This window comes from Coregonus clupeaformis, chromosome 14 (assembly GCF_020615455.1).
Source record: "Coregonus clupeaformis isolate EN_2021a chromosome 14, ASM2061545v1, whole genome shotgun sequence".
NCBI classification, from domain to species: Eukaryota; Metazoa; Chordata; class Actinopteri; order Salmoniformes; family Salmonidae; genus Coregonus; species Coregonus clupeaformis.
This window is the reverse complement of record NC_059205.1, coordinates 23,505,010-23,532,483: the sequence shown is the minus strand read 5'-3', so window position 1 is coordinate 23,532,483 and position 27,474 is coordinate 23,505,010. Positions and strand designations below refer to the sequence as shown.

The 27,474-nt window shown below is 41.5% G+C and overlaps 1 protein-coding gene across 1 annotated transcript; it reads right to left on the bottom strand.

Annotated features, from left to right (window-relative positions):
- Nucleotides 1–6,965: 6,965 nt before the first annotated feature.
- Nucleotides 6,966–11,773, bottom strand: LOC121581250 (serine/threonine-protein kinase pim-3). Its single transcript, XM_041896745.2, has 6 exons — nt 11,067–11,773; nt 10,624–10,733; nt 10,437–10,487; nt 9,958–10,321; nt 8,795–8,971; nt 6,966–8,596 (listed from the first exon to the last, which is right to left on the bottom strand). Exons 1-6 carry the CDS (start codon nt 11,152–11,154, stop codon nt 8,397–8,399), a joined length of 990 nt encoding a protein of 329 aa, XP_041752679.1. The 5' UTR covers nt 11,155–11,773; the 3' UTR covers nt 6,966–8,396.
- Between the last annotated feature and the right edge of the window lie 15,701 nt (nt 11,774–27,474).

Genomic DNA, 27,474 nt, shown 5'->3' with positions numbered 1-27,474 from the left:
CGCTTGGAGTTTGCCAAAAGGCACCTAAAGGACTCTCAGAAACAAGATTCTTTGGTCTTAAAAAAACAAGATTGAACTCTTCGGCCTGAATGCAAAGCATCACATCTGGAGGAAACCTGTCACCATCCCTATGGTGAAGCATGGTGGTTGCAACATCATACTGTGGGGATGTTTTTCAGCGGCAGGATCGACGGAAAGATGAACGGAGCAAAGTACAGAGAGATCCTTGAGGAAAACCTGCTCAAGACCTCAGACTGGGGCGAAGGTTCACCTTCCAAAAGAACAACGACCCTAAGCACACAGCCAAGACAATGCAGGATTGGCTTCGGGACAAGTCTCTGAATGTCCTTGAGTGGCCCAGCCAGAGCCCAGACTTGAACCCGATAGAACATATCTGGAGATACCTGAAAATAGCTGTGCAGCGACGCTCCCATTCCAACCTGACAGAGCTTGAGAGGATCTACAGAGAAGAATGGGAAAAAGTCACCAAATACAGGTGTGCCAAGCTTGTAGCGTCATACCCAAGAAGACTTGAGCCTGTAATCGCTGCCAAAGGTGCTTCTGGAAGGTTCTCCCCTCTCGAGAGAGGAACTCTGGAGCTTTGTCAGAGTGATGATTGGGTTCTTGGTCACCTTCCTGACCAAGGCCCTTCTCCCCCAATTGCTCAGTTTGGCCGGGCGGCCAGCTCTAGGAAGAGTTTTCGTGGTTCCAAACTTCTTCCATTTAAGAATGATGGAGGCCACTGTGTTCTTGGGGACCTTCAATGCTGCAGAAATCCCAGATCTGTACCTTGACACAATCCTGTCTCTAAGACCAATTCCTTCGACCTCATGGCTTGGTTTTTGCTCTGACGTGCACTGTCAACTGTGGGACCTTATATAGACAGGTGTGTGCCTTTCCAAATCATGTACAATCAATTGAATTTACCACAGGTGGACTCCAATCAAGTTGTAGAAACAGCTCAAGGATGATCAATGAAAACAGGATGCACCTGAGCTTAAGCTTAATTTCGAGTCTCATAGCAAAGGGTCTCAATACTTACACGACCAGTCAAAGGTTTGGACACACCTACTCATTCAAGGGTTTTTTATTTATTATTGAGATGGTTTGGGATGAGTCGGACGGCAGAGTGAAGGAAAAGCAGCCAACTAGTGCTAAGCATATGTGGGAACTCCTTCAAGACTGTTGGAAAAGTATTCCAGGTGAAGCTGGTTGAGAGAATGCCAAGTGTGTGCAAAGCTGTCATCAAGGCAAAGGGTGGCTACTTTGAAGAATCTCAAATATAAAATATATTTGGATTTGTTTAACACTTTTCTGGTTACTACATTATTCCATATGTGTTATTTCACAGTTTTGATGTCTTCACCATTATTCTACAATGTAAAAAATTGTAAAAATAAAGAAAAACCCTTGGTGTGTCCAAACTTTTGACTGGTACTGTATGTAAATAAGGTATACCTGATTTTTATTGTGCAAACATTTCTAAAAAATTGTTTTTGCTTTGTCATTATAGGGTATTGTCTGTAGATTGATGAGAAAAAAAATATTTTATCAATTTTAGAGTAAGGCTGTAACGTAACAAAATGTGGAAAAAGGGAAGGTGTCTGAATACTTTCCGAATGCACTGTATGATTGTCATATTTCTGCTGTCGGGAATAGAATAGGATGTTATGCAGAAAAATATGTTGGTAGGACAAGGCTATATATGTTTGTGCACATGGACGCCAGTGATTTATGTTTACTATAGGTTAATAAGGCAATACAAATGTGATGTGACTAAAATGTGAACAAAATGAAAGGGCATTTTGTTGACAAGAAATAACTAGACAAAATCATTGTTCAAATTTAAAAAATGTGACTAAGACTATGATATTTCAGTCAAAATGACTAAGACTAGAAAAAAAAGGAAAATAATGAAAGCCTTATTTGCATATTTCCCAGATTGCCTTTCGAGTGAATTATAGAGTTACCCATGACTGTATTTGTTAGTGACAGATACATGGTTGTTACATTCATCCATTTTCAGTTCTGTGGCCGTCACCAAGTGAGATCCTAGGTGAATATGTTATCATTAAAACGCTATTATTTAACACAATATAACTAATAAGGCCTTATGTTGAGGGCCTAGTTTTACCCTAATACAGTGGCATGAAACTCACATTCTGATGGCTTGCAAAGTGATGTGTAGTTCCTATTGGAATCCAGCCAGAGTGGGGATATCCAAAATATTTATTCAACCGCAACCTGCACTCAGAATGACTGCCGGGATGGGAAGACTAAGATATGAGACTACCTAAAAACCATCTAAACTGGAACAACCATTTCAGTAAAGGCTGCATTAAGTCCAAGTAACAGATTGGAGTAGGTTATAAAAATGTATGTTATTTATATTTCAGTAGCATAAGATCAATTCATAAATTAATGCACATGCAAAACATAGATATAGAAAAAACTATTCAAAAAACTATTCAACCTGCGGTAGAGCATGCTGTGAAATACAATAATGAGGGTTGTGTTTTTGTTTAATACTGGCTATTAACACCAACACTGGGGTTCTTTAACACCCATGAGTGTTAATTTAACACTTACAGAGTTAATTTAACACCTCAATCAACACTAGCTATAGTCCCCTGTAGCTCAGTTGGTAGAGCATGGCGCTTGCAATGCCAGGGTTGTGGGTTCGTTTCCCACGGGGGGCCAGTATGAAAATGTATGCACTCACTAACTGTAAGTCGCTCTGGATAAGAGCGTCTGCTAAATGACTAAAATGTAAATGTAGAAAGGTTACACTGGAATATCAACACTAGGTAACACTGGCCAATTTGCTGTGTAACACTGTGCTATACAAAGATAAGAAACATACATTTTTCGAATCCAATCTATAAGTGGTTGGAGTTATAGCAACCATTAGTGAGATAGATGTTACAGTTTACATGGCGTAGGTAGTCTTCATGTATTGCATTTTTCCCCCTACTCTGACAGGCATTCTAAATGGAAGTTGTGAGTGATGTAAAAGTGCTGGATATCTTCCTGCAAGGTGGCTTCCAACAGTGATTGGATATCACCAGCGGTGTGTATTCATGGATGCCGAATGTGTGGTTGAATATATTCTGCCAGTGTGTCTTATTTTTGTCTCGGCTATAGGCCTATATATCACGGTGTCAAGGCATATAAACTAATAGGTTATAGAGCAAACAACGCAATTATCACAACACATACTGTAGGTTGTAATATAATATATAATAATATAATATGTAGGTTGCAATATAATATATAATAATATAATATGCCATTTAGCATGGCTTTTTGGGGGGCTTGGCTTCTCCTGTGATTTTACCCATGCCCCGCTACTGGATATCACATTGCAAACCGCCATAATGTGACACTTTAAGAAATATTAAATTAAGGCTTTACACCCTTATAACTCAAAGGAAGTAAACTGAAAGATAAATGTACTCTGCGGTACATTTTGATTGGTAATTCAAAACAACACAGAAAAGTGTTAAATGACAAGGGACTTGATAAAAAATCTACACTGAAAATAGTAAAATCACAATTTGAGTTAAATTTAAGCAACTCTGAGAGCTAGATATTATCGCCATTTACTGTCGTTTTAAATCCAAAAATATCAACACCATGACCAGAGTAGCTTTAACACAAAATGGGGGTGGGACCATATAAACCCCCAAAAAGTGTTAAACCCCATAGGAGTTTAATTAATTATTGCGATTTAAGTGTGTTTTAAGTCTAAACTGTAACTTGGCCACTTAGGAACATTCACTGCAACTCCAGTGTAGATTTGGCCTTGTGTTGTAGGTTATTATCCTGCTGAAAGGTGAATTTCTCTCCCAGTGACTGGTGTAAAGGTTTTGGTCTAGGATTTTGTCTGTGCTTAGCCCCATCCCGTTTCTTTTTCTTCTGAAAAACTCCCCAGTGTTGCAGATGTCAAGCATACCCATACCATGATGCAGCTACCACCATGCTTGAAAATAAGGAGGCAGTTACTCAATGGTGTGTTCTGTTGGATTTGCCCCAAACATAGAGCATTGCATTTAGACCAAAAAGTGTATTCCTTTGCCAGTTTATTTTTTTCATTATTACCTTAGTGCCTTGTTGTATACATTATTGTGGAGTCACTACAATGTTGTTGATGCATCCTCAGTTCTCTCCCATCACAGCCATTGAACACTGTAGCTGTTTTAAAATCACCAATGATCTATCTCATGGTAACATCCCTGCGCAGTTTCATTCCTGTTCTGCAGTACAGTTCAGAAGGACGACTGTGTCTTTGAGGTGTCTGGGTGGTTTAATACATAATGAACAGCACAATTATTAACTAGACCATGCTTAAAGAGATATTCAATGGCTGATTTGTTGTTGTTACCCATCTACCAATCACTGCCCTTCTTTATGAGGCTTTCGAAAAGCTCCCTGGTCTTTGTATTTGAATCTGTGCTTGAAGTTCAATACTTGACTGAGGGACCTTACAGATGTATGTATGGGGGACAGGGGAAGGGTTAGTTATTTAACAATCATGTCAAATGACACACAGAGTGAGTCCCATGTAACAATTTATGTGATTTGTTAAGCCAAATTTTGCTCATTAACTAATTTAGGCTTGCCCAAACAAAGGGGCAGAATACTTATTATACTATATTTTAGTTATGACATTTTTAAAATAAAAAATCACCTTTTTCTTCCACTTGACATTACAGAGCATTTTGTGTATATTGTTGACAATTTTTTTTCAATTAAATTCATTTTAATCCCACTTTGTAACACAATAAAATGTGAAGAAATCCAAGGGGTCTGAATACTTTTGCAAGGCAAAGATAGCAAATTTCTCATCTTATTCAACTGTTACCATGCATCTGCAAAAAAAGATAGCTCAGATGTGCGAGTGCCTGTTGAATTTTGAAAGATAGCTAATTAAAAGGGAAGCCTTGCCATTTTCCTCAGCAAATAAATTAGTTCCTTAATCACTGTGTTGATCCTTGGGTATGTTTATGGTGCTTTAGGAACCAGCTATCCAATGCTAAAATCCTTAAATGTCCATATGCCTGCTGTCATATTGGAAATTAAAGTGTATGTGCTTGTCTCTGATTTGATGATGTGTGATTTTTAGATAGGGAGAGCTATAAAAATGTACGTTGCATATCATATTTAGGATACAATTTAACGGTTAACCATGGACGCTTGACTTAGACACTGAACTAAGATCTGCTATGTGTTTTTCACCTCAAACAGTTAAGGTTTAGCTTGAGGAAGGGTAGAGCCTAGATCTGTGCCTATGGTCATTATCTAAACTGAGGTGCCATAACGGCGCATGTGCCGGGAGTCACCAGAGGGGGCAGCACCTCCCCACCACAACAACAACACCCATCCCCCACTACCAGTTCCTGGAAAACACTGACTTACAGATGATGACGACCATCGTCTACCTCTCTCTCTCTCTCTCTCTCTCTCTCTCTCTCTCTCTCTCTCTCTCTCTCTCTCTCTCTCTCTCTCTCTCTCTCTCTCTCTCTCTCTCTCTCTCTCTCTCTCTCTCTCTCTCTCTCTCTCACACTTACTCACAGCCCACTGCTCTGCTCCACCAATAATGGAGTGACTTATGTTATTGTTATTGTATGGCAGGCAGGCAGATGAAGCAGGCAGCATAAAATGGAAAAGCAATTAGTTATAGCTAGGTTCAGGGTTGTGTTTTAAGTGTGATGATGCATGTCCCTGGCTCCTGCCTCATTCCTGCGTCACTTTCCTACCCTTCTCTGTGTACAGCTAATACAGCCACGTCACATACACTGAGTATACAAAACATTAGGAACACCTGCTCTTTCCATGACATAGACTGACCAGGTGAATCCAGGTGAAAGCTATGATCCCTTATTGATGTCACTTGCTAAATCCACTTCAACCAGTGTAGATAAAGGGCAGGAGACAGGTTAAAGAATGATTTTTAAGCCTTGAGACAATTGAGACATGGATTGTGTATGTATGCCGTTCAGAGGGTGAATGGACAAGACAAAAGATTTAAGTGCCTTCGAACGGGATATGGTAGTAGGTGCTAAGTGTACCGGTTTGTGTCAAGAACTGCAACGCTGCTGGGTTTTTCACGCTCAACAGTTTCCTGTGTGTATCAAGAACGGTCCACCACCCAAAGGACATCCAGCCAACTTGACACAACTGTGGGAAGCATTGGAGTCAACAGACTATGGGAGGTGCACAGTACTACGTAGAGCCATGGCTACATGGAACTCTATTCTACATCAGGTAACTGATGCAAGCAGTAGAATCAGATTTAACAAACATAAAAATACACCTTATGGAACAGTGGGGACTGAGAAGAGTCACACACAGACACACGTGCACATGGATGTTGTACTGTAAATATGTTGTGGTGGAGTTGTGGCCTGAGGGAACACACAATGGGTTGGGTAAGGTGTTATGAAATGTAATGTCATGTAGTATTTTAAACTGTATGTAATGGTCTTATGTTGCTGGACCCCAGGAAGAGTAGCTGCTGGGGATCCATAATAAATACAAATACAGACATGGGCCAGCATCCCTGTGGCATGCTTGACACCTTGTAGAGTCCATGCCTGACGAAGGTGTTCCTAATGTTTGGTATACTCAGTGTATGTCCTCTATTAGAGACTGTGGTTTCAGCACTTAGACATTACAGAATCCATTAAAATAATGACAAAGTGAGGCTGTTGGATTTATCATTTTATGAACAATACTTTTTTAGTGTGTAATAAATTCAGTCTACCAGAAGTATGTGTGGGCACTCTTACTCAATGTGTAAATTGAGCCATCTTTAGGAGAGCTGTAATGACCATTTTGATCACTAGTATTACCACTGTATATCTGCAAACATCCTTACCCATTTAACAATGTTTGGTTTATAGGGTTTCATCAATGACTATGAGGAAATTTTACCAGTAGGTCAATAAGACGACACAAGTATGATTTATGTACAAAAAAGGGATTTAATTGAAATGTTTGTATAAAAAAATAGCATCTCCAGATCTCTATCGTTCATGTCATACAGCTGAACTGAAAGAGAATATCTAACACCAGGCAAGCCACATAGATTCATCATAGTCACTAACTAGAACAGCCCTATTCAACCCAATAGCCATACGTGTCAATGGAGTTCAATGCATGGAGACAGCACACGTGTAATGTACACCTAAAAAACAGATGTACTTTTAGAGTAATTCAATCCAACATTACCACAGATAGGACTATAAAAAGGAGTTCAATAACATTCATAGCTCTTCCAAATTTAAGTAAACCTTGTTTTATTCCCTTTAACATCAACAACTTCAGTGCATCCAAAAAAATCATGTCGAAGTGTAAAAAAATATCATTACAGGAATGGAAAAGAAAAAGGCCATGTAAAGATATGCAAATTCTGGGATTTTTCACTTTCTCTTAAACATCGACAATAAATAAATAAGCCACAAGTGTGGAATGTCTACACGTTCTGAATAAATTAAAAGCATTGGAAGAAAAAAAAAGGCACAATATTTGTATTGACAAAGACGTAACTGAGCCCATGAATATTGCATTGATTGTGCATTTCACACTTAAGCCATGGATACGCCAGTCCAGGAGCAATGTAGTGCCAGCAGTGAGATGGGGGAAAGGCAAAACATGTAATTAAAATATATTTCCAAGGGCTAAACACATAGATATAATGTAGTTTAAAAACACATTCAGAAATGAAAGGATCCGATTTTGAGAAATCCAAACGACTCGAGGCTGTAGTATGAGTGAGCAGCTTAGTAAGGGGGCGCAGTGTGAGTCAGTTGCGATTCAAGTATTCCATGGTCAACAGTCAACTGCCCCCCCCCTCCCCTATTTTATTATCCCTAACCATGCTGGGTGGTGTAGTTTACCACACTGTTATGGAGGAAGACAACTAATCTCCATCATGAAAGGGTGGGAAACGTACAAACAAACCAGCCCAAAAGGGTTCTAACAAAAAAATAGTTATGACAAAAGCCCCCGAGAAGCAGCTTTCAAAAAGGCACTCCAAATCAAAACATTTAAATATAAAGTATTCTCCAAGCTCTATGAGAGCAGCCACGTCTGTCTGAATAGGGGGCTTTAAACCAGATTCATAAACCAGCCTCGTTATAACAAATTAGAAAATAATAAAGTACAAAATAAATAGTCACTGGTAAAGACCGCCCAAACAGCAAATGTTCCACATTAGGAAACAATTAATGAGTTATAAAAAATTAAAATTAAAGATAAAAAGGAAGAACAAACCGTAATAAATTATAATAATTCCCTACAAAAGGAAACAATAATTCTGCCAGCCCAAGCTGGGGCATAAGGACCAGAGTCCCCCCTCGTGTCCATTCTCTCCCCTCATCCCCTCTTCTCTTTCAAAGGCTCTCCTTGCTGGAGCTTGTGCTCGATGACGTGTCTGTGTCGATGGTCCTCAGCTGGATGTCCCCATCCTCAGGCTTGGAGGACATCGACACCTCCCCAGCCAAGCGCATCCACGGGTGGTCCAGGATCTGTTCCAGAGTAGGCCTGTCTGAGGGCCGTAACGACAGGCACCACTTGATCAGCTGCTGGCACTCTGGAAGGAGGGAGAGAAAAGGGGAAAACATGGATGAGTATTTTATTTTGTGGGAGAATCTCAAGAGGGAGATAGAGAGGGGTATAGGAACACACAGGAAGAAATGAAATAGAACGTGTTTAGAAATATGTTCTTAGATTAGAGTGTTAAGCAATGTGTGTTTATGATAGTAGGTTGTATATTGGAGGTAGTACACACCATTAGACACTCTCCTCCTGAAGTACAGTCTCCCCCGGAGGATTTCCTCGTCTTGCTCAAAGGGGATGTCTCCACAGACCATGTCATACAGTAGCACCCCTAGCGACCACACCGTAGCCGAGCGCCCGTGGTATCTATGGAAGCGGATCCACTCTGGCGGGCTATATACTCTTGTACCTGGAGGAGAAAAGGGGGTGGTGATTAGTGATGTTTTACTTCTATAATAACATCAAAAAAGTTTATTTGGGGCATTTCATGTGACAATAATAACATAAATAGGACTATATTGCAATACTGTTGGATTTTGTAAGATATTATAATTTATGGATACTTAAAAATAGTCAGATAATGTCTCTATTAACGCTGAACATGGCAAGTGTAATTCCATCTAAAACAAGGATGTTATACTGGCGTTAAAAAGCCTTTTTCTTTTTCACAACAAATCTCTATGAAACTGGTTGACCCACCTCACTCTGGGCATGAGTAACTTGGATACCAAACAAAAACTCGAATGCGCAATTTGAGCCATCACGTGACATGAATCAGCCCAAGCTCAGGTTTCAAAACAAACAGATGTTACGTGGCAGCTGGCCCAATAGCCATTACCTAAAGGCTTTGAAATTAGCATTTAATGTAACATAACAGACAATTATCAACATATAACAATAACCTATTTTACTACTCTAGTGTGCTATCTTATTGACTAATATGCCATAATTTAAAGCACCTTTATAAATAACTACATAGGGACAAGCTAAATGAATAAGGATCGGCCTATTTATTTAAAAAAATCACTCCTAAACCTCGCTGATAATGTTACAGCCCGAGGGAAAACTCTGAAGTATGAAAATGTATGCACTCACTAACTGTAAGTCCCTCTGGATAAGAGCATCTGCAAAATGTAAAAATGTAAGTATCAAAAACAAACCACTGCGTCACAGCGTCTTGTGGACACACCCGCCAATACAGGGGGAAGAGAAATTACCAGCTCACGATCTAAGGCGAGTAGCTATCTATACCAAAGTCAAAAATACTCCAAATCTAACGAGTAAACAAAAACAGTATAAAATAACCTGTCAAACAAATATTGCTGAAAGCGCCTTCAAAAACAAAACCAGAAAATACAACCGAGCCATTGCATTGAGTCAGGGTAGGGTACGTACCGTCAAAGTCAGTGTAGACTGTGTCCTTGAGAATCGCCCCTGAACCAAAATCAATAAGCGTGAGGTCCCCAGTGCGTAGGTCTACAAGCAGATTTTCATCTTTGATATCTCTGTGAACTACCCCGCTGCTGTAACAGTGGCGGACAGCCTCCAAAACCTGACGGAAAAATCCCCTCGCAGTCTCCTCATCCAAAGCGCCCTTCTCCGTTATGAAATCGAAAAGATCCTTGACCAGCTCCGGTCGTTCCATAACAATCAACCAGCCGTCTGGTCGTTCATACCAATCCAGGAGTTGTATAACCCCTCGAAACGACGAACTGACTTTCTTCAATAAAATAATCTCCAAAGGCACCACCACACCACTCTGTAAAACAATATGAATCACAAATGAGTTGAGTGACCTAGAATCGATTCAATTATCAAACCATGACAACTAGCATGGGTGAAAAACCTAAACAAACCGGAGTGGTAATACTTACAATAGTGCCCCATTCGGTCACACGCTCCTTCGGCACATGTTTCACTGCAACCTAATTTCGGGAGAGAAAAAAAAGACACATTAGATACATTGTAGCAACAACGAAGTTAGTAAATAACGAAGAGATCAAATAACGATGAGATGCCTGGTGGCGCCATGTGCGGAGATCAAAACATTCATATTCTTACCAGTGCGTCATCGGAGAGCCGACTACCGGCGTAGACTGTGCCGAATCCACCGCTGCCCAGCACGGATCCCACTGTGTAAACCTTTTCGAACGGCTCCTTTTCCACTTTAACTTGAGAAACATTAAATTGAGAGCAGATAAGCATACACGACAGCCTCGTCTTTCACACTGCAAGATAGCCAGTCGAGTCGCAGCCGTTGACTAGCCTTTGCAGACAGTTACCACTACTAGCTAGCTATATGTTTGTAATAAAAACCGGCGTTGGCGTGCATATCCACGGCACGAAGCCATTTAAATAGTTTCACGCACAGGGTTTTAGAGTTTGTAAAATACAATTATTATTTCATTATAGGAAGTATGAATGACTGCAACATAACGCTAGTTCGCTAAACAGTGCATTGTTTCTGGCAATGTACAGCACGAAGAATGACAGTGGGTTCATACCTGGCTGGAGTTGTATTTTCACCGGTAAATGGTCCATGCTCGAAGGGTTGTAAATGTGCGGAAATGAGCCAAATTTTGACAACAACATATTCGAACGGAAGACGGACGAAATTCTTGTTTATCTTAAAAGGTAGATTCCGATCCAATCCTATGTAAATATGATCGAAAAGGCTAACGTAGCGATGGTAGCGGTTGGCTACTAAATCCAGTGTGCCAACTCCACCCGCGCCGTCGCTGTCTCAAATAAAATGCCGCTTCGTCCTTTTCAAGATTAGAAACGCCGTGTACAACGAGAATCTTGTAGCTTTATTCCTGCACTTGGAAGATTAGTCTTCTTGAAGTACTGAAGAAAGGACACTTGCAGAGCTGTTCACTATTAGTAGCAAACGAAGAAGGTGGTAAGAAATCCAAGGGACTGTGTTGATATCACGGAATGTATTTGCTGTCTGCGCTTTGGCGCGGTCTTTCCGTACCTCTTCTGTAACGCCAATATTTTGACGAGTGGAGGATGGTTATATCCCTCCGCCCCGAAAGACTACTCGGTATTTTCCTGGAATTTGTTGTTATATCCGCCAATAATTAATTGAAATGTAGAGAAAAGATGATTCATACAATATAAAAAATAACCATTGTGTAATTTCTCAGATATAAGGATATGTATACACGCACTATTTTTTCATAGTACGAGACGCCAAAGGATCTCTTGTCTAGAGGCTTTGCGCTGTGTTCACTAGCGACGTGGAGGATTCAACCAATGAGATGGCTTATATATTTACCATGTTTTCGATTTGGACCAATCAAATGCTCATTATCAGAAAGGAGTGATTTGCGTGCACGTGGCGGGAATTCCGAGACGCGCCTTTCCTCTGCCATTTCCACTGGGACACACTGGGCGCGTTCGAGGGGATCACTAACCATCGTTGGTCACCGCCTTTCAAAGTGTGTTGCATAATGGAGATAAAAATTGTCCAACATGCGCCTACATGTCGACTGCATGGACTGCATAAAATTTGACCACCGCGAACGGGACCAAAGACGTGTCTCAGACCTGATGCAAATTTGCGAGATTCATGTGGAACCCGCTGTCATTGTTCATAACTAACCTTGCTGTACACTGCCAGAAATAATGCACTGTTTAGCGAACTAGCTTTATGTTGCAGTCATTTGAGGCCCTCTCTCCCAAATGGATAGTACAATGTACACACATATTTACAGTTTGTGAGTGTGTGATATGGGGGTTGTAGACATGTTTATTTCGACATTACAAATAAAAACTTTCGTAAACAATGGCAACACTGTCATGTTGCACTGAGCCTTGCTGTTGGAAAACCACATCAGTGTCTGACCTTTGGCTGTAGTAGATGCACCTCCCCTGACTTTAAAACACGTTTTGATCCATGGTCTCCCATTTTCCGCCTGTGGGCTGTCATTATAGTCCACTCTAGACGATACAGTCACGTAAGAGTATAGGCTACCACGTAATCTCCCACTTCTACAGACGGAAAACCGGAGACTCTGGATAAAAATGTGTTTAAACGCTTATTTGATAGCGAAGGCAATTAACCCAATGAATCTTAAGTATTGTTCCTAGAGATATTGGATATGCCTCTGTAACATTAATACATTATTTTGGTGAAACCCAATAGTTTAGATATGGTTAATCAAGGACGCAAGGCTATGGAAGCTTGTGCAACGAGTCGTTGTGGGATGAAGGAAGGTACCACTTATTTTAGCCAACATTCAGTGGCGACCTGACGTTCAGGGCATAGATAAATTGTTGGTGCTCATCGGCCATTGGACATAAACATTACACTACAAGTTGGAAATCGCAAATTCAACAATGAGTGGTCTGGAAGGAATCAGTGGCTAACTGCAAGCGTTGCAAAGCGATCACTAGTCTGCTATTCAGTGGAGTTGGTGTGTGGTCCAAGTCTGGGTTTAAGGGTACCTTTTCCAAGCTTAAAATGATAAACATTTAACACCATGGGCCATACAAGGTTGAATAAATTGGCCAAGCTGTCAATCCAGCATGACTTCTGCTGCGTTCAAAACAACTGGAAACTCGGAACGGGGAAATCTCAGACTTCAGTGAGTTCAAAACAACTGGGAACTCGAAAAAAAAAACGAGCGCTGACTGGGAAAATAAGTTTTGAACGGTCATCCAACTCGGAATTCCAAGTCGGGAACTCGGGCCTCTTTCTAGTGCTCCGACCTGAAGATCACTGACGTCATGATTCAACCTTGTTTTTTTCAGAGTTCCCAGTTGTCTTGAAAGCACCATAAATCCAGAGAATGCCAGACTTTGATGACAAAGTTTGATGACAAAATTTGCCCATGAAGGACCGCCGCACCACCTTCCTGTTCAAGTGAGCACAGGACAACAAGTTGAGTCTAAAAATGCATTGTATGCTGCTGCATAAATGATGTAATATGCCAGGGAGATAAGAAAGTAATACTAAGTGTCTGCTTATGTGCCCCCTTTATTTATCCTATGGTTCTGACTTGGGGTACAGAGAGAACACTGTAAGAACGGCCCATGTTCTGAATTATGTCACTTTACATTTCAAAAGTGCTGAACAAATAGTTGTATTGACTACGTCCGTCCTAGCTCGCTCATTAATGTCTTCATCGAAATTACAGATTGCTTCTTATCCGCTCGTCGTCCCCTTATGCCATAGTTTGTAAATCTCAATTGTCAGTAGAAACCACATTTATTTAAGCAAGTCAGCCATATCAGCTATGTTTTTTTTAAAGGCAGTAAATGAGGCTGAATTAACTGTTTCGCTGCCAGACAAGGCTCAGCTGATAGCCAGGTGTAGCAGTGGTAAGGTGTTGGGACTGCTGTTGGGATTCTGCAGTTGGGACACCTTTATGTAGGCCCTAACAGTTTGTGGGCATTGTTTGTCACTGTTATAGTGCAATTAATGTATTCTTTAGTGTTGTGTTGTGTAGTGGCTTTGCTGGCATGCATCTAAAACATATATTTTTTAGTTTGCCCCACCAAGATTTACATGCTAAAATCGCCACTGCCAACATTACACTCCTTGCCACTCTTGTCATTTGCCAAAGTAATTTCTGGTAATTTCCCATGTCTTTTTAAAATAATAATTGTCTTTTTTTATAGAATATTAAAACATACAATCTACTTGCAGTGAAGCGACTCAACATCTACATCACATTCAGTCATCTAACAGTCTCCCATCCAGAGCGACCCACAGAAGCAACCAGAGTCAACGCCCTGCTCAAGGTCACGTCGACAGATCTCCCAAAACGGGGACCCGAACCAGCGACCTATCAGCCGCCGGCCCAAGCTCCCAACCGCCAGACCACCAGCCCTCCAAGATCCCCCCACAGTTCCCCAAGAGTGCACTATTTAGTTTAGTTTATTAATTCAACCATTTAAAAAAAGAAGCACTTAAACATATTCAGTTGGCCTTGCTGTTATGATTTTTGTTGTCCTTGATGTCTTTTTTTTAATGCATTGTTGTTTTCTGTTTTCTTTTGTCTTTAGCTTTTTTCTCTTTTGTTCATGTGTGTACGTGTGTGTGTGTCCGTGTATGTGCACGTGTGTGCATTTGAATGAGAGTGTGTGTATATGCATGTGTACAAACACCTGCGCAGCATCAGCCTCAGGTAAACAGGCATTAGCTGTAACAACACTGCCCGTCAGTGTCATTCAAACTTACTTTTTGTTTTGTTTTATTTTGACTCTTTTTTTTTTACTTTTATCTTTGACCGTCATTCTATCCCCTGCCCAGCAACTCCACTCCCAATTGTCTCCAATTCCATATCCCAACCCTCAGCTTCCCTCAGCCCATCCCACCTATCTCTGCTGGCCACCCTCTTCGGATTTCTACACACCATATATCTTTTAACTATGCTGTGATGTTTAACATACAATTTGAATCTATCTAATCGGATAGAATCCCCAGTTGAAGATAAATACTTTTACTAAGAGTATTAGTATATTAGTAATTGACTGACCCGGTCTCTCCAGATCACCCAACAATACTATTTCTAGGGTCAATTTTAGATCAATGTCATGCATTTTCAGCCATTCCTGAACCTGAGACCAGAAACAGGCTACCTGAGGGCAATACCAAAACACATTTTCTATTGATTCTGTATCCTCACAACAAAATCTGCACAGCTGCGATGATTGTATGCCCCAAATATTCAACATTTTGTTGGTGGCAAGAATTCTGTACAATAATTTTAGCTGAAAAAGCACGAAGTCTTCAATCTTGCGACGTTTTATATATCAACTCATACACCCTGTACCATGAAATCGGTACATCAAAAATCTCTTCTCAACTATTATGCAATCTGTATGGCACAGCTGTCAACACCCTGGTCCTCAAATGAAACTGGTATACTTTCCTATTTATGCTATTTTTATTCCTCCGCCAGTTTTGATCCTTTATATTGGGCAGACAGACCAGTTCCTTACCTCCTCCCACTGCCACCTGCCTCCTCCATTTTTGGGGTAATGCTGTAATCAATTGGTTGTAATCTTGGATTAAGCAGACCTTCCCATACAATTCTACCATTTCAATTTACAATATCATTTAAAAACGGAATACACTTTACGAACATCTTTTCAGGGGGAGGAAATTGAGATTGTAGCCAGCTCTGCAATGCTTGTTTGAAAATGAGACATGGCAATCTGCACAAAGGCAAAAAGGCCATTTTTAAACAATGGATGAGCTTTCTTTGTAATCTACTTGAGAACTATTTAGGGTTCAAGTAAAACTTTTGGATAAGTGAAGCTCTTAGAGAACGGTTTAGTGCTTTTATATTTTAATAACCTCAACCCACCCAGTTCATATTCATTATATAGATAGGCATGCTTTATCTTGTCTGGTTTAGCATCCCAGATAAAGCGAAATATTTTTTGCTCATATGATTTGAAAAACAAATCATCAGGAGTAGGCAGTGCCATAAGTAAGTGAGTAAACTGAGATATGACTAAGGAGTTAATCAGGGCAATTTTTCAATTAATAGACAGGTATTTACCTCTCCATGGTTGCAGGATCTTGTCTATTTTTACAAGTTTTCTATTGAAATTCATTGTGGGGAGCTCATTTATGTATTTTGTGGTATGAATAAACAAGTATGTCTACTTCACTGTCAGTCCATTTTATAGGTAAACTGCAGGGTAATGTGAAAGTTGTATTTTTTAAAGATCGAATACGTAATATTGTACACTTATCATAATTAGGTTTTAGTCCAGAGAGTCCAGAAAAGTTATCTAGATCTCAATGAGACATTTCATGGATCTAGCTTGCGGACTTAATATAAAACTTGAGTCATCGTCATACATGGACACCTTTGTTATTTGATCTGATTTTAATAGCTAGCATTTCGAAGGCCATAACGAATAGATATGGTGACAGAGGATACCCTTGTTTAACTCCTCTTGACAAGTCAAAACTCTCAGAGAAGTGGCCGCTATTTACTATTTTACACCTGGGGTTGCTATACATTACTTTTACCCATTTTATAAGAGAATCACCGAAATTGAAAAAATTCAGGCATTTATAAATAAAATCCAGTCTTACTTTATCAAAGGCCTTTTCAAAATCTGCTATACATACCAGGCCTGGCTTCTTAGATGTTTCATGTTGTTCTATTATTTCTAGTAGTTGTCATATATTATCTCAAATGTATCGTCCATGTAAAAAAACAGACTGATCAGGATGAACAATACCTCGTAAAACCTTTTTAATTCTGAGTGCAATGCATTTCGCTAGTATTTTTGCATCACAACATTGAAGTGTAAGAGGCCTCCAGTTTTTTTGACAGACTGAATCTTTGTATTTGCAATTTGGATCTTGTTTTAATAATAATTAAATCAGACCTTCCTGCTGAGTACCTGACAGACTACCATTTCTATAGGAGTAGTTCAAACAAGCTAACAATGTAGCTTTGAGTACATAAAAGCCCTGGGGTTTTTGCCATCAAGCCCTGGGGATTTTCCAGACTGAAAGGATTTAATAGCCTCAAAAAGTTATTCCTCTGTAATTTGGCCTTCACACTGATCTTTTTGTGCGTTTGTTAATTTTCCTTTATTTGTATTATTTAGAAAGACTTCCTTACAGTATTCGTCATTCAGAGGGTGAGGATGAGACGGAAAAGTGAACATCTGCTTAAAATGTTTAGCTTCGGAGAATCATAGATGACTCTGTCTTTAGTAACGAGTTTCCGCAAATTATTTTTGGTAGGGTTCCTGTATTGGAGATTCAGGAAGAATTTGGTGCATTGTTCTCCATATTCCATCCAGTTTGCTTTATTTTTTTTAATAGATTACATTAGATCGTTCTTAAAAAAGTTCCTCCAATTCTTTTTGTTTTTCCTCTAACTTATTTTGTATCTCTGTAGTATCGTTTTTATTGCTATCTACCTGTAATATTAGTTAATGTCTTGTCTCTCTCTAGACAAAAACTGCTTTTTTACTATTGATGAATATTGAATTGAATGACATCTGAAGGTACATTTAAAGGTATCCCAAACAATAAGGGGATTTGCTGAACCTATATTGTACTGGAAAAATTTAGTTATTAATTATATAGTCTTTTTTTATTAGGGGTAGATCAGCTTTAATATTGTAGATAAATTGTAACTTCCATCAATGTAATTGTCTGCATCACTTCCAATCCCCCAAATGTTTTTTTTCTCTCGCAAATATACAGAGCATTGCAAAAGTATTCATCCCCCTTGGCATTTTTCCTATTTTGTTGCATGACAACCTGTAATTTAAATGGATTTTTATTTGGATTTCATGTAATGAACATACACAAAATAGTCAAAATTGGTGAAGTGAAATTTAAAAAATAACTTGTTTAAAAAAATTCGAAAAAATAAATAACGGAAAAGTGGTGCGTGCATATTTATTCACCCCCTTTGCTATATAGCCCCTAAATAAGATCTGGTGCAACCAATTACCTTCAGAAGTCACATAATTAGTTAAATAAAGTCCACCTGTGTGCAATCTAAGTGTCACATGATCTGTCACATGATCTCAGTATATATACACCTGTTCTTAAAGTCTGCAAAACCACTAAGCAAGGGGCACCACCAAGCAAGCGGCACCATGAAGACCAAGGAGCTCTCCAAACAGGTCAGGGACAAAGTTGTGGAAAAGTACAGATAAGGGTTAGGTTATAAAAAAATATCTGAAACTTTGAACATCCCACGGAGCACCATGAGATCCATTATAAAAAAATGGAAAGACTATGGCACCACAACAAACCTGCCAAGAGAGGGCCGCCCACCAAAACTCAAGGACCAGGCAAGGAGGGCATTAATCAGAGAGGCAACAAAGAGACCAAAGATAACCCTGAAGGAGCTGCAAAGCTCCACAGCGGAGATTGGAGTATCTGTCCATAGGACCACTTTAATCCGTTCACTCCACAGAGCTGGGCTTTATGGAAGAGTGGCCAGAAAAAAGCCATTGCTTAAAGAAAAAAATAAGCAAACACATTTGGTATTCGCCAAAAGGCATGTGGGAGACTCCCCAAACATATAGAAAAAGGTACTCTGGTCAGATGAGACTAAAATTGAGCTTTTTGTCCATCAAGGAAACGCTATGTCTGGCACAAACCCAACACCTCTCATCACCCCAAGAACACCATCCCCACAGTGAAGCATGGTGGTGGCAGCATCATGCTGTGGGGATGTTTTTCATCGGCAGAGACTGGGAAACTGGTCAGAATTGAAGGAATGATGGATGGCGCTAAATACAGGGAAATTTTTGAGGGAAACCTGTTTCAGTTTTCCAGAGATTTGAGACTGGGACGGAGGTTCACCTTCCAGCAGGACAATGACCCTAAGCATACTGCTAAAGCAACACTCTAGTGTTTTAAGGGGAAACATTTAAATGTCTTGGAATGGCTTAGTCAAAGCCCAGACCTCAATCCAATTGAGAATCTGTGGTATGACTTAAAGATTGCTGTACACCACTGGAACCCATCCAACTTGAAGGAGCTGGAGCAGTTTTGCCATTAAGAATGTGCAATAATCCCAGTGGCTAGATGTGTCAAGCTTATAGAGACATACAACAAGAGACTTGGCTCTACAAAGTATTGACTTTGGGGGTTGAATAGTTATGCACGCTCCAGTTTTCTGTTTTTATGTATTATTTCTTGTTTGTTTCACCCCCAAAATTATTTTGCATCTTCAAAGTGGTAGGCATGTTGTGTAAATCAAATGATACAAACCCCCCCCAAAATTCATTTTAATTCCAGGTTGTGAGGCAACAAAATAGGAAATATGCCAAGGGGGTGAATACTTTCGCAAGCCACTGTATATATATATATATATATATATATATATATATATATATATACATACATACATACATACACATAATTTACATATACACATACATACATATAAATACACACATATATATACATATCCTTTAAAAAAAAAGAAATCCCTTTATTATTTTCCAACCCCACCACCCCTTCCCTAATTGGAGTAAACTAGTGAACAACAACGCTTAGGCCTCTACTTCCAGCTTATTCATACTATACAGTGGGGAAAAAAAGTATTTAGTCAGCCATCAATTGTGCAAGTTCTCCCACTTAAAAAGATGAGAGAGGCCTGTAATTTTCATCATAGGTACACGTCAACTATGACAGACAAAATGAGAAAATAAAATCCAGAAAATCACATAGTAGGATTTTTAATGAATTTATTTGCAAATTATGGTGGAAAATAAGTATTTGGTCAATAACAAAAGTTTCTCAATACTTTGTTATATATCTTTTGTTGGCAATGACACAGGTCAAACGTTTTCTGTAAATCTTCACAAGGTTTTCACACACTGTTGCTGGTATTTTAGCCCATTCCTCCATGCAGATCTTCTCTAGAGCCGTGATGTTCTGGGGCTGTCGCTGGGCAACACGGACTTTCAACTCCCTCCAAAGATTTTCTATGGGGTTGAGATCTGGAGACTGGCTAGGCCACTCCAGGACCTTGAAATGCTTCTTACGAAGCCACTCCTTCGTTGCCCGGGCGGTGTGTTTGGGATCATTGTCATGCTGAAAGACCCAGCCACGTTTCATCTTCAATGCCCTTGCTGATGGAAGGAGGTTTTCACTCAAAATCTCACGATACATGGCCCCATTCATTTTTTCCTTTACACGGATCAGTCGTCCTGGCCCCTTTGCAGAAAAACAGCCCCAAAGCATGATGTTTCCACCCCCATGCTTCACAGTAGGTATGGTGTTCTTTGGATGCAACTCAGCATTATTTGTCCTCCAAACACGACGAGTTGAGTTTTTACCAAAAAAGTTATATTTTGGTTTCATCTGACCATATGACATTCTCCCAATCCTTTTCTGGATCATCCAAATGCACTCTAGCAAACTTCAGACGGGCCTGGACATGTACTGGCTTAAGCAGGGGGACACGTCTGGCACTGGCACCGATCTGGGGAACGGTGCCAACAAATTTCTGCAGCATTGAAGGTCCCCAAGAACACAGTGGCCTCCATCATTCTTAAATGGAAGAAATTTGGAACCACCAAGACTCGTCCTAGAGCTGGCCGCCCAGCTAAACTGAGCAATCGGGGGAGAAGGGCCTCAGTCAGGGAGGGGACCAAGAACCCGATGGTCACTCTGACAGAGCTCCAGAGTTCCTACGTGGAGATGGGAGAATCTTCCAGAAGGACAACCATCTCTGCAGCACTCCACCAATCAGGCCTTTATGGTAGAGTGGCCAGACGGAACCCACTCCTCAGTAAAAGGCACATGACAGCCAGCTTGGAGTTTGCTAAAAGGCACCTAAAGGACTCACAGACCATGAGAAACAAGATTCTCGGGTCTGATGAAATCAAGATTGAACTCCTTGAACTCTTTCCTCAATGCCAAGCAACACATCTGGAGGAAACCTGGCACCATCCCAACGGTGAAGCATGGTGGTGGCAGCATCATGCTGTGGGGATGTTTTTCAGCGGCAGGGACTGGGAGACTAGTCAAGATCAAGGGAAATATGAACGGAGCAAAGTACAGAGAGATCCTTAATGAAAACCTGCTCCAGAGCGTTCAGGACCTCAGACCGGGGCGAAGGTTCACCTTCCAACATGACAATGACCCTAAGCACACAGCCAAAACAACACAGGAGTGGCTTCGGGACAAGTCTCTGAATGTCCGTGAGTGGCCCAGCCAGAGCCCGGACTTGAATCCAATCGAACATCTCTGGAGAGACCTGAAAATAGCTGTGCAGCGACGCTCCCCATCCAACCTGAGAGAGCTTGAGATGATCTGAAGAGAAGAATGGGAGAAACTCGCCAAATACCGGTGTGCCAAGCTTGTAGCGTCATACCCAAGAAGACTCAAAGTTGTAATCGCTGCCAAAGGTGCTTCAACAAAGTACTGAGTAAAGGGTCTGAATACTTATGTAATAGTGATATTTCCGTTTTTAGTTTTTTCATACATTTGCAAACATTTCTAAAAACCTGTTTTTGCTTTGTCATTATGTGGTATTGTGTGTAGATTGATGAGGGGGGAAAACTATTTAATCCATTTTAGAATAAGGCTGTAACGTCACAAAATGTGGAAAAAGTTAAAGGGTGTGTTGACAGATTCACTCTGTAGGTCTCATAGGGAATATCTTATATAGACTGCTACAGTAAGTATGGGTAAATGCATTTCACATAACACTTAAGGTGAAGCATTGAAAGCTTGCATGTGAAGTTTCTCACCTTGCAAGGTGGTGCAGTGTCGAAGACATTACATCTGCATAAAAGAAAACTAAGTGTTTTCTATATGAAGTGAGAAATATTGGGAGAAGAAAATCAGGAGGGAAAAACGATGTATTCATTCTATCAAAGTTAAAGCCCATAGGATACATAGTTGTGTCCTATATAGTATAATCTCCTTTATTCTTTCCACTTATTCAAATGCATGTAGTCCTCCTTCCATGTGTGTCAACTTGAGAAAATAATACCTCTGGGTGTCATTATACCCCAGCTGCACGTTTTGGTTTTTGACCTTACACTACACAGCTGATTCAAATAACCAACTCATCATCAAGCTTTGATTACAGTATTTGAATTACATTTACATTTACGTCATTTAGCAGACGCTCTTATCCAGAGCGACATACAAATTGGTGCGTTCACCCTATAGCCAGTGGGTTAACCACTTTACAAGAAATCTTTTATTTTTTTTTTGGGGGGGGGGGTAGAAGGATTACTTTATCCTATCCCAGGTATTCCTTAAAGAGGTGGGGTTTCAAATGTCTCCGGAAGGTGGTGAGTGACTCCGCTGTCCTGGCGTCGTGAGGGAGCTTGTTCCACCATTGGGGTGCCAGAGCAGCGAACAGTTTTGACTGGGCTGAGTGGGAACTATGCTTCCGCAGAGGAAGGGGAGCCAGCAGGCCAGAAGTGGATGAACGCAATGCCCTCGTTAAGGTGTAGGGACTGATCAGAGCCTGAAGGTACGGAGGTGCCGTTCCCCTCACTGCTCCATAGGCAAGCACCATGGTCTTGTAACGGATGCGAGCTTCAACTGGAAGCCAGTGGAGTGTGCGGAGGAGGGGGGTGACGTGAGAGAACTTGGGAAGGTTGAACACCAGACGGGCTGCGGCATTCTGGATGAGTTGTAGGGGTTTAATGGCACAGGCAGGGAGCCCAGCCAACAGCGAGTTGCAGTATTCCAGACGGGAGATGACAAGTGCCTGGATTAGGTCCTGTGCCGCTTCCTGTGTAAGGCAGGGTCGTACTCTCCGAATGTTGTAGAGCATGAACCTGCAGGATCGGGTCACCGCCTTGATGTTAGCGGAGAACGACAGGGTGTTGTCCAGGGTCACGCCAAGGCTCTTCGCACTCTGGGAGGAGGACACAACGGAGTTGTCAACCGTGATGGCGAGATCATGGAACGGGCAGTCCTTCCCCGGGAGGAAGAGCAGCTCCGTCTTGCCAGGGTTCAGCTTGAGGTGGTGATCCGTCATCCATACTGATATGTCGGCCAGACATGCAGAGATGCGATTCGCCACCTGGTTATCAGAAGGGGGAAAGGAGAAGATTAGTTGTGTATCGTCAGCGTAGCAATGATAGGAGAGGCCATGTGAGGATATGACAGAGCCAAGTGACTTGGTGTATAGGGAGAAAAGGAGAGGGCCTAGAACTGAGCCCTGGGGGACACCAGTGGTAAGAGCACGTGGTGCGTAGACAGCTTCTCGCCACGCCACTTGGTAGGAGCGATCGGTCAGGTAGGACGCAATCCAGGAGTGAGCCGCGCCGGAGATGCCCAGCTCGGAGAGGGTGGAGAGGAGGATCTGATGGTTCACAGTATCAAAGGTAGCAGACAGGTCTAGAAGGACAAGAGCAGAGGAGAGAGAGTTAGCTTTAGCAGTGCGGAGAGCCTCCGTGACACAGAGAAGAGCAGTCTCAGTTGAATGACCAGTCCTGAAACCTGACTGGTTTGGATCAAGAAGGTCATTCTGAGAGAGATAGCAAGAGAGTTGGCTAAAGACGGCACGCTCAATAGTTTTGGAAAGAAAAGAAAGAAGGGATACTGGTCTGTAGTTGTTGACATCAGTGGGATCGAGTGTTGGTTTTTTGAGAAGGGGTGCAACTCTCGCTCTCTTGAAGACGGAAGGGACATAGCCAGCGGTCAAGGATGAGTTGATCAGCGAGGTGAGGTAGGGGAGAAGGTCACCGGAGATGGTCTGGAGAAGAGAGGAGGGGATGGGGTCAAGAGGGCAGGTTGTTGGGCGGCCTGCAGTCACTAGTCGCAAGATTTTATCTGGAGAGAGAGGGGAGAAAGAAGTCAAAGCATAGGGTAGGGCAGTGTGAGCAGGACCAGCAGTGTCATTAGACTTAACAAACGAGGATCGGATGTCGTCAACCTTCTTTTCAAAGTGGTTGACGAAGTCATCCACAGAGAGGGAGGAGGGGGGGAGGATTCAGCAGTGAGGAGAATGTGGCAAAGAGCTTCCTAGGGTTAGAGGCAGATGCTTGGAATTTAGAGTGGTAGAAAGTGGCCTTAGCAGCGGAAACAGATGAAGAAAATGTAGAGAGGAGGGAGTGAAAAGATGCCAGGTCGGCAGGGAGTTTAGTTTTCTTCCATTTCCGCTCAGCTGCCCGGAGCTCTGTTCTGTGAGCTCGCAATGAGTCATCAAGCCACGGAGCTGGAGGGGAGGACCGAGCCGGCCGGGAGGATAGGGGACACAGGGAGTCAAAGGATGCAGAAAGGGAGGAGAGGAGGGTTGAGGAGGCAGAATCAGGAGATTGGAGGGAGAAGGATTGAGCAGAGGGAAGAGATGATAGGATGGAAGAGGAGAGAGTAGTGGGAGAGAGAGAGCGAAGGTTGCGGCGGCGCTGCTACCATCTGTGTAGGGGCAGAGTGAGTAGTGTTGGAGGAGAGCGAGAGAGAAAAGGATACAAAGTAGTGGTCGGAGACATGGAGGGGAGTTGCAGTGAGATTAGTAGAAGAGCAACATCTAGTAAAGATGAAGTCAAGCGTATTGCCTGCCTTGTGAGTAGGGGGGACGGTGAGAGGGTGAGGTCGAAAGAGGAGAGGAGTGGAAAGAAGGAGGCAGAGAGAAATGAGTCAAATGTAGACGTAGGGAGGTTGAAATCCCCCAAAACTGTGAAGGGTGAGCCATCCTCAGGAAAGGAACTTATCAAGGCGTCAAGCTCATTGATGAACTCTCCAAGGGAACCTGGAGGGCGATAGATGACAAGGATATTAAGCTTAAATGGGCTAGTGACTGTGACAGCGTGGAATTCAAATGAGGAGATAGACAGATGGGTTAGGGGAAAAATTGAGAATGACCACTTGGGAGAGATGAGGATTCCTGTGCCACCACCCCTCTGACCAGATGCTCTCGGGGTATGCGAGAACACATGGTCAGACGAGGAGAGAGCAGTAGGAGTAGCAGTGTTTTCAGTGGTAATCCATGTTTCCGTCAGCGCCAGGAAGTCGAGGGACTGGAGGGTAGCATAGGCTGGGATGAAGTCAGCCTTGTTGGCGGCAGAACGGCAGTTCCAGAGGCTGCCTGAGACCTGGAACTCCAGGTGTGTGGTGCGTGCAGGGACCACCAGGTTAGAGAGGCAGCAGCCACGCGGTGTGAGGCGTTTGTGTAGCCTGTGCGGAGAGGAGAGAACAGGGATAGGCAGAGGCATAGTTGACAGGCTGTAGCAGATGGCTACAATAATGCAGAGGAGATCGGAATGAAATGAACTAAACATCTGGGAAAGGAGAGAGCAGGGCCTCCCTCACCAAAAAAATATAACTCTCCCAACTTCCACCTCAGAAACTATAATTGTTTCACTGAACCACCCGAATAAAACTCTCCCAACTTCCACTTTAGAAATTAGAATTGTTGTAAACTACAGCGGTTCAATGTTTCAATGAATAGACTCAACTTACTTTATTCAGCTAGCTAACTATGACGCCATAGCTAACTAGCATGCTAGCATCCAATAACACACAGTTTAGCACCAATACTTGGTTACAACAAACTACCAATAGTTTGTGAACACACTAAACAGATAATTCGTGTCCGTGTCTAGTTCTTTCATAACGCAGCAATAATTAAACGTTGGCTGGCTAGCACAAAGATATTGTATTTAACTACCACAGTACAGCCAGCTGGTAGTGTTGGCTAGCTAGCAATGGCTGCTGTGTTGACTTTGTTTGAAAACGGCGTCGCTGCGAACGAATGTAGCTAGCTAAAAGGATAATGTTTTTAGTTGCTACCGTTGCTAATAGCTACTCGCCAGCTAATCCAGGAGGTGAGTTAGCTAGCTAGCTTCGTGCTACACCCGGCACCGCCGAATACAAAAGTAACCTACAATAACTACATACAACAACTACCCACACAGCCCACGATGCCTACCTATACTACCTAATAATATACAGCCCACGATGCCTACCTATAATACCTAACTACAATCTAAATACATAGTTTAAGCCTTACTCGACAAAGCCCAAGCTATGTATAAAGCCAAATTTACCCGACGCCAGCTGTCTGTGTGGCAGACTGCAATCAGTAGCTGTAATTAAGTACAGCAGCTACCAACCACCTAACGTTAATGCCTCGGATAATGAGGTTAGAAAAACAGCTGACTCAATCACAGGTACTCTTAAGCGTGAAATAACATTGGAAACAACTAACCACAGTTGCTAAAAGTTACCAGTAGCTACCCGCTAGCTAGCTAGCTAGCTTTGTTGGTCCAAGTAGTGGGTAAGCTAGCCTCGTGCTTCGCCGGGGTCCGCCGAATACAATACTTACCTACAATAACCTACAATAACTACCTAAGTAAACTACCTATAATACCTAACTACAATACCTACCTACAATACCTACCTACAATCTAAATACATGGTTTAAGCTTTACTCAACACCATATAAGAAGCCAAGCTTACCTCCTGCCACTTTATCTAAATCAGCTGTGTAGTGTTAGGGGAGAAAGCTAAATGTGCACCCAGGAGGGGACCCATGACCGATTTAGGGAAACCCTGCAGATGAATACCAGGGTCCCTTGGGTCAATTATTGTGGCTAAATCAAGCTAGTAAAATAAAACACTACCATTGGCATACGATAGGTTTGCATTGACACAACTTAAGTGCACCATAGTAAGGCTACTCCAGAAGCTATTTAAACTAACTGCACTCATATGCACATATAGGCTACGTCTGAAATTAGCAATGTCCATCACAATTGTTAAAAGATTTTCAAAACAATAATAATAAATGCAACAGTTGTACAATGGAATAAGATACTCCAAACTTTTAGAATTGTTTTAATCCATCAGATATTGACTGAATTATAGCACATAAACATTTCATAATAATGAATGATCAGGGATTTCGGTTGGAATTTAGGTATTCCATTTTTTGTCAAATTTCACTTTAGTTTTCTTAGAATGCACTTTCTAATGGAATCAGGTATTTTTTTAGGATTTTGTGTTAAAATAAAGAAAATGATATGTGCCTCGTTTGCATAAACACAATGGTTGTATTTGCATATTTGAATAGATTAACATAATTGGGTGGAACAGGGCTGCAACCAACCGGAACTTGTCTAGGCCTACGTGCACTCACCTGCACCTCATTAATTACTGTTGTTGTCACATTCTGTTGCATAATTTAACAAGTGTGTCAATAGCAGGATACCAGGATTATTAAAAACCAACACGCTTGGCTCTAGATTACACCTATCTATACATACTTTACATTGTTTGCGAAATCAGACATAATATCACTATAATACGAGTGTTCATTTTCAGAAGTTGCTTTCATTTCAGGGCATCTAATTTGTAAACATTTCAACTGTATTAAATGATTAATTTTTTCAATTCCACAAACAATGAACACCCATCAAAATAAAGTTATCCTTCTTCTCTATCTGGTGATGTAAGTGCCGAGACAATGCGTACTTATAAAT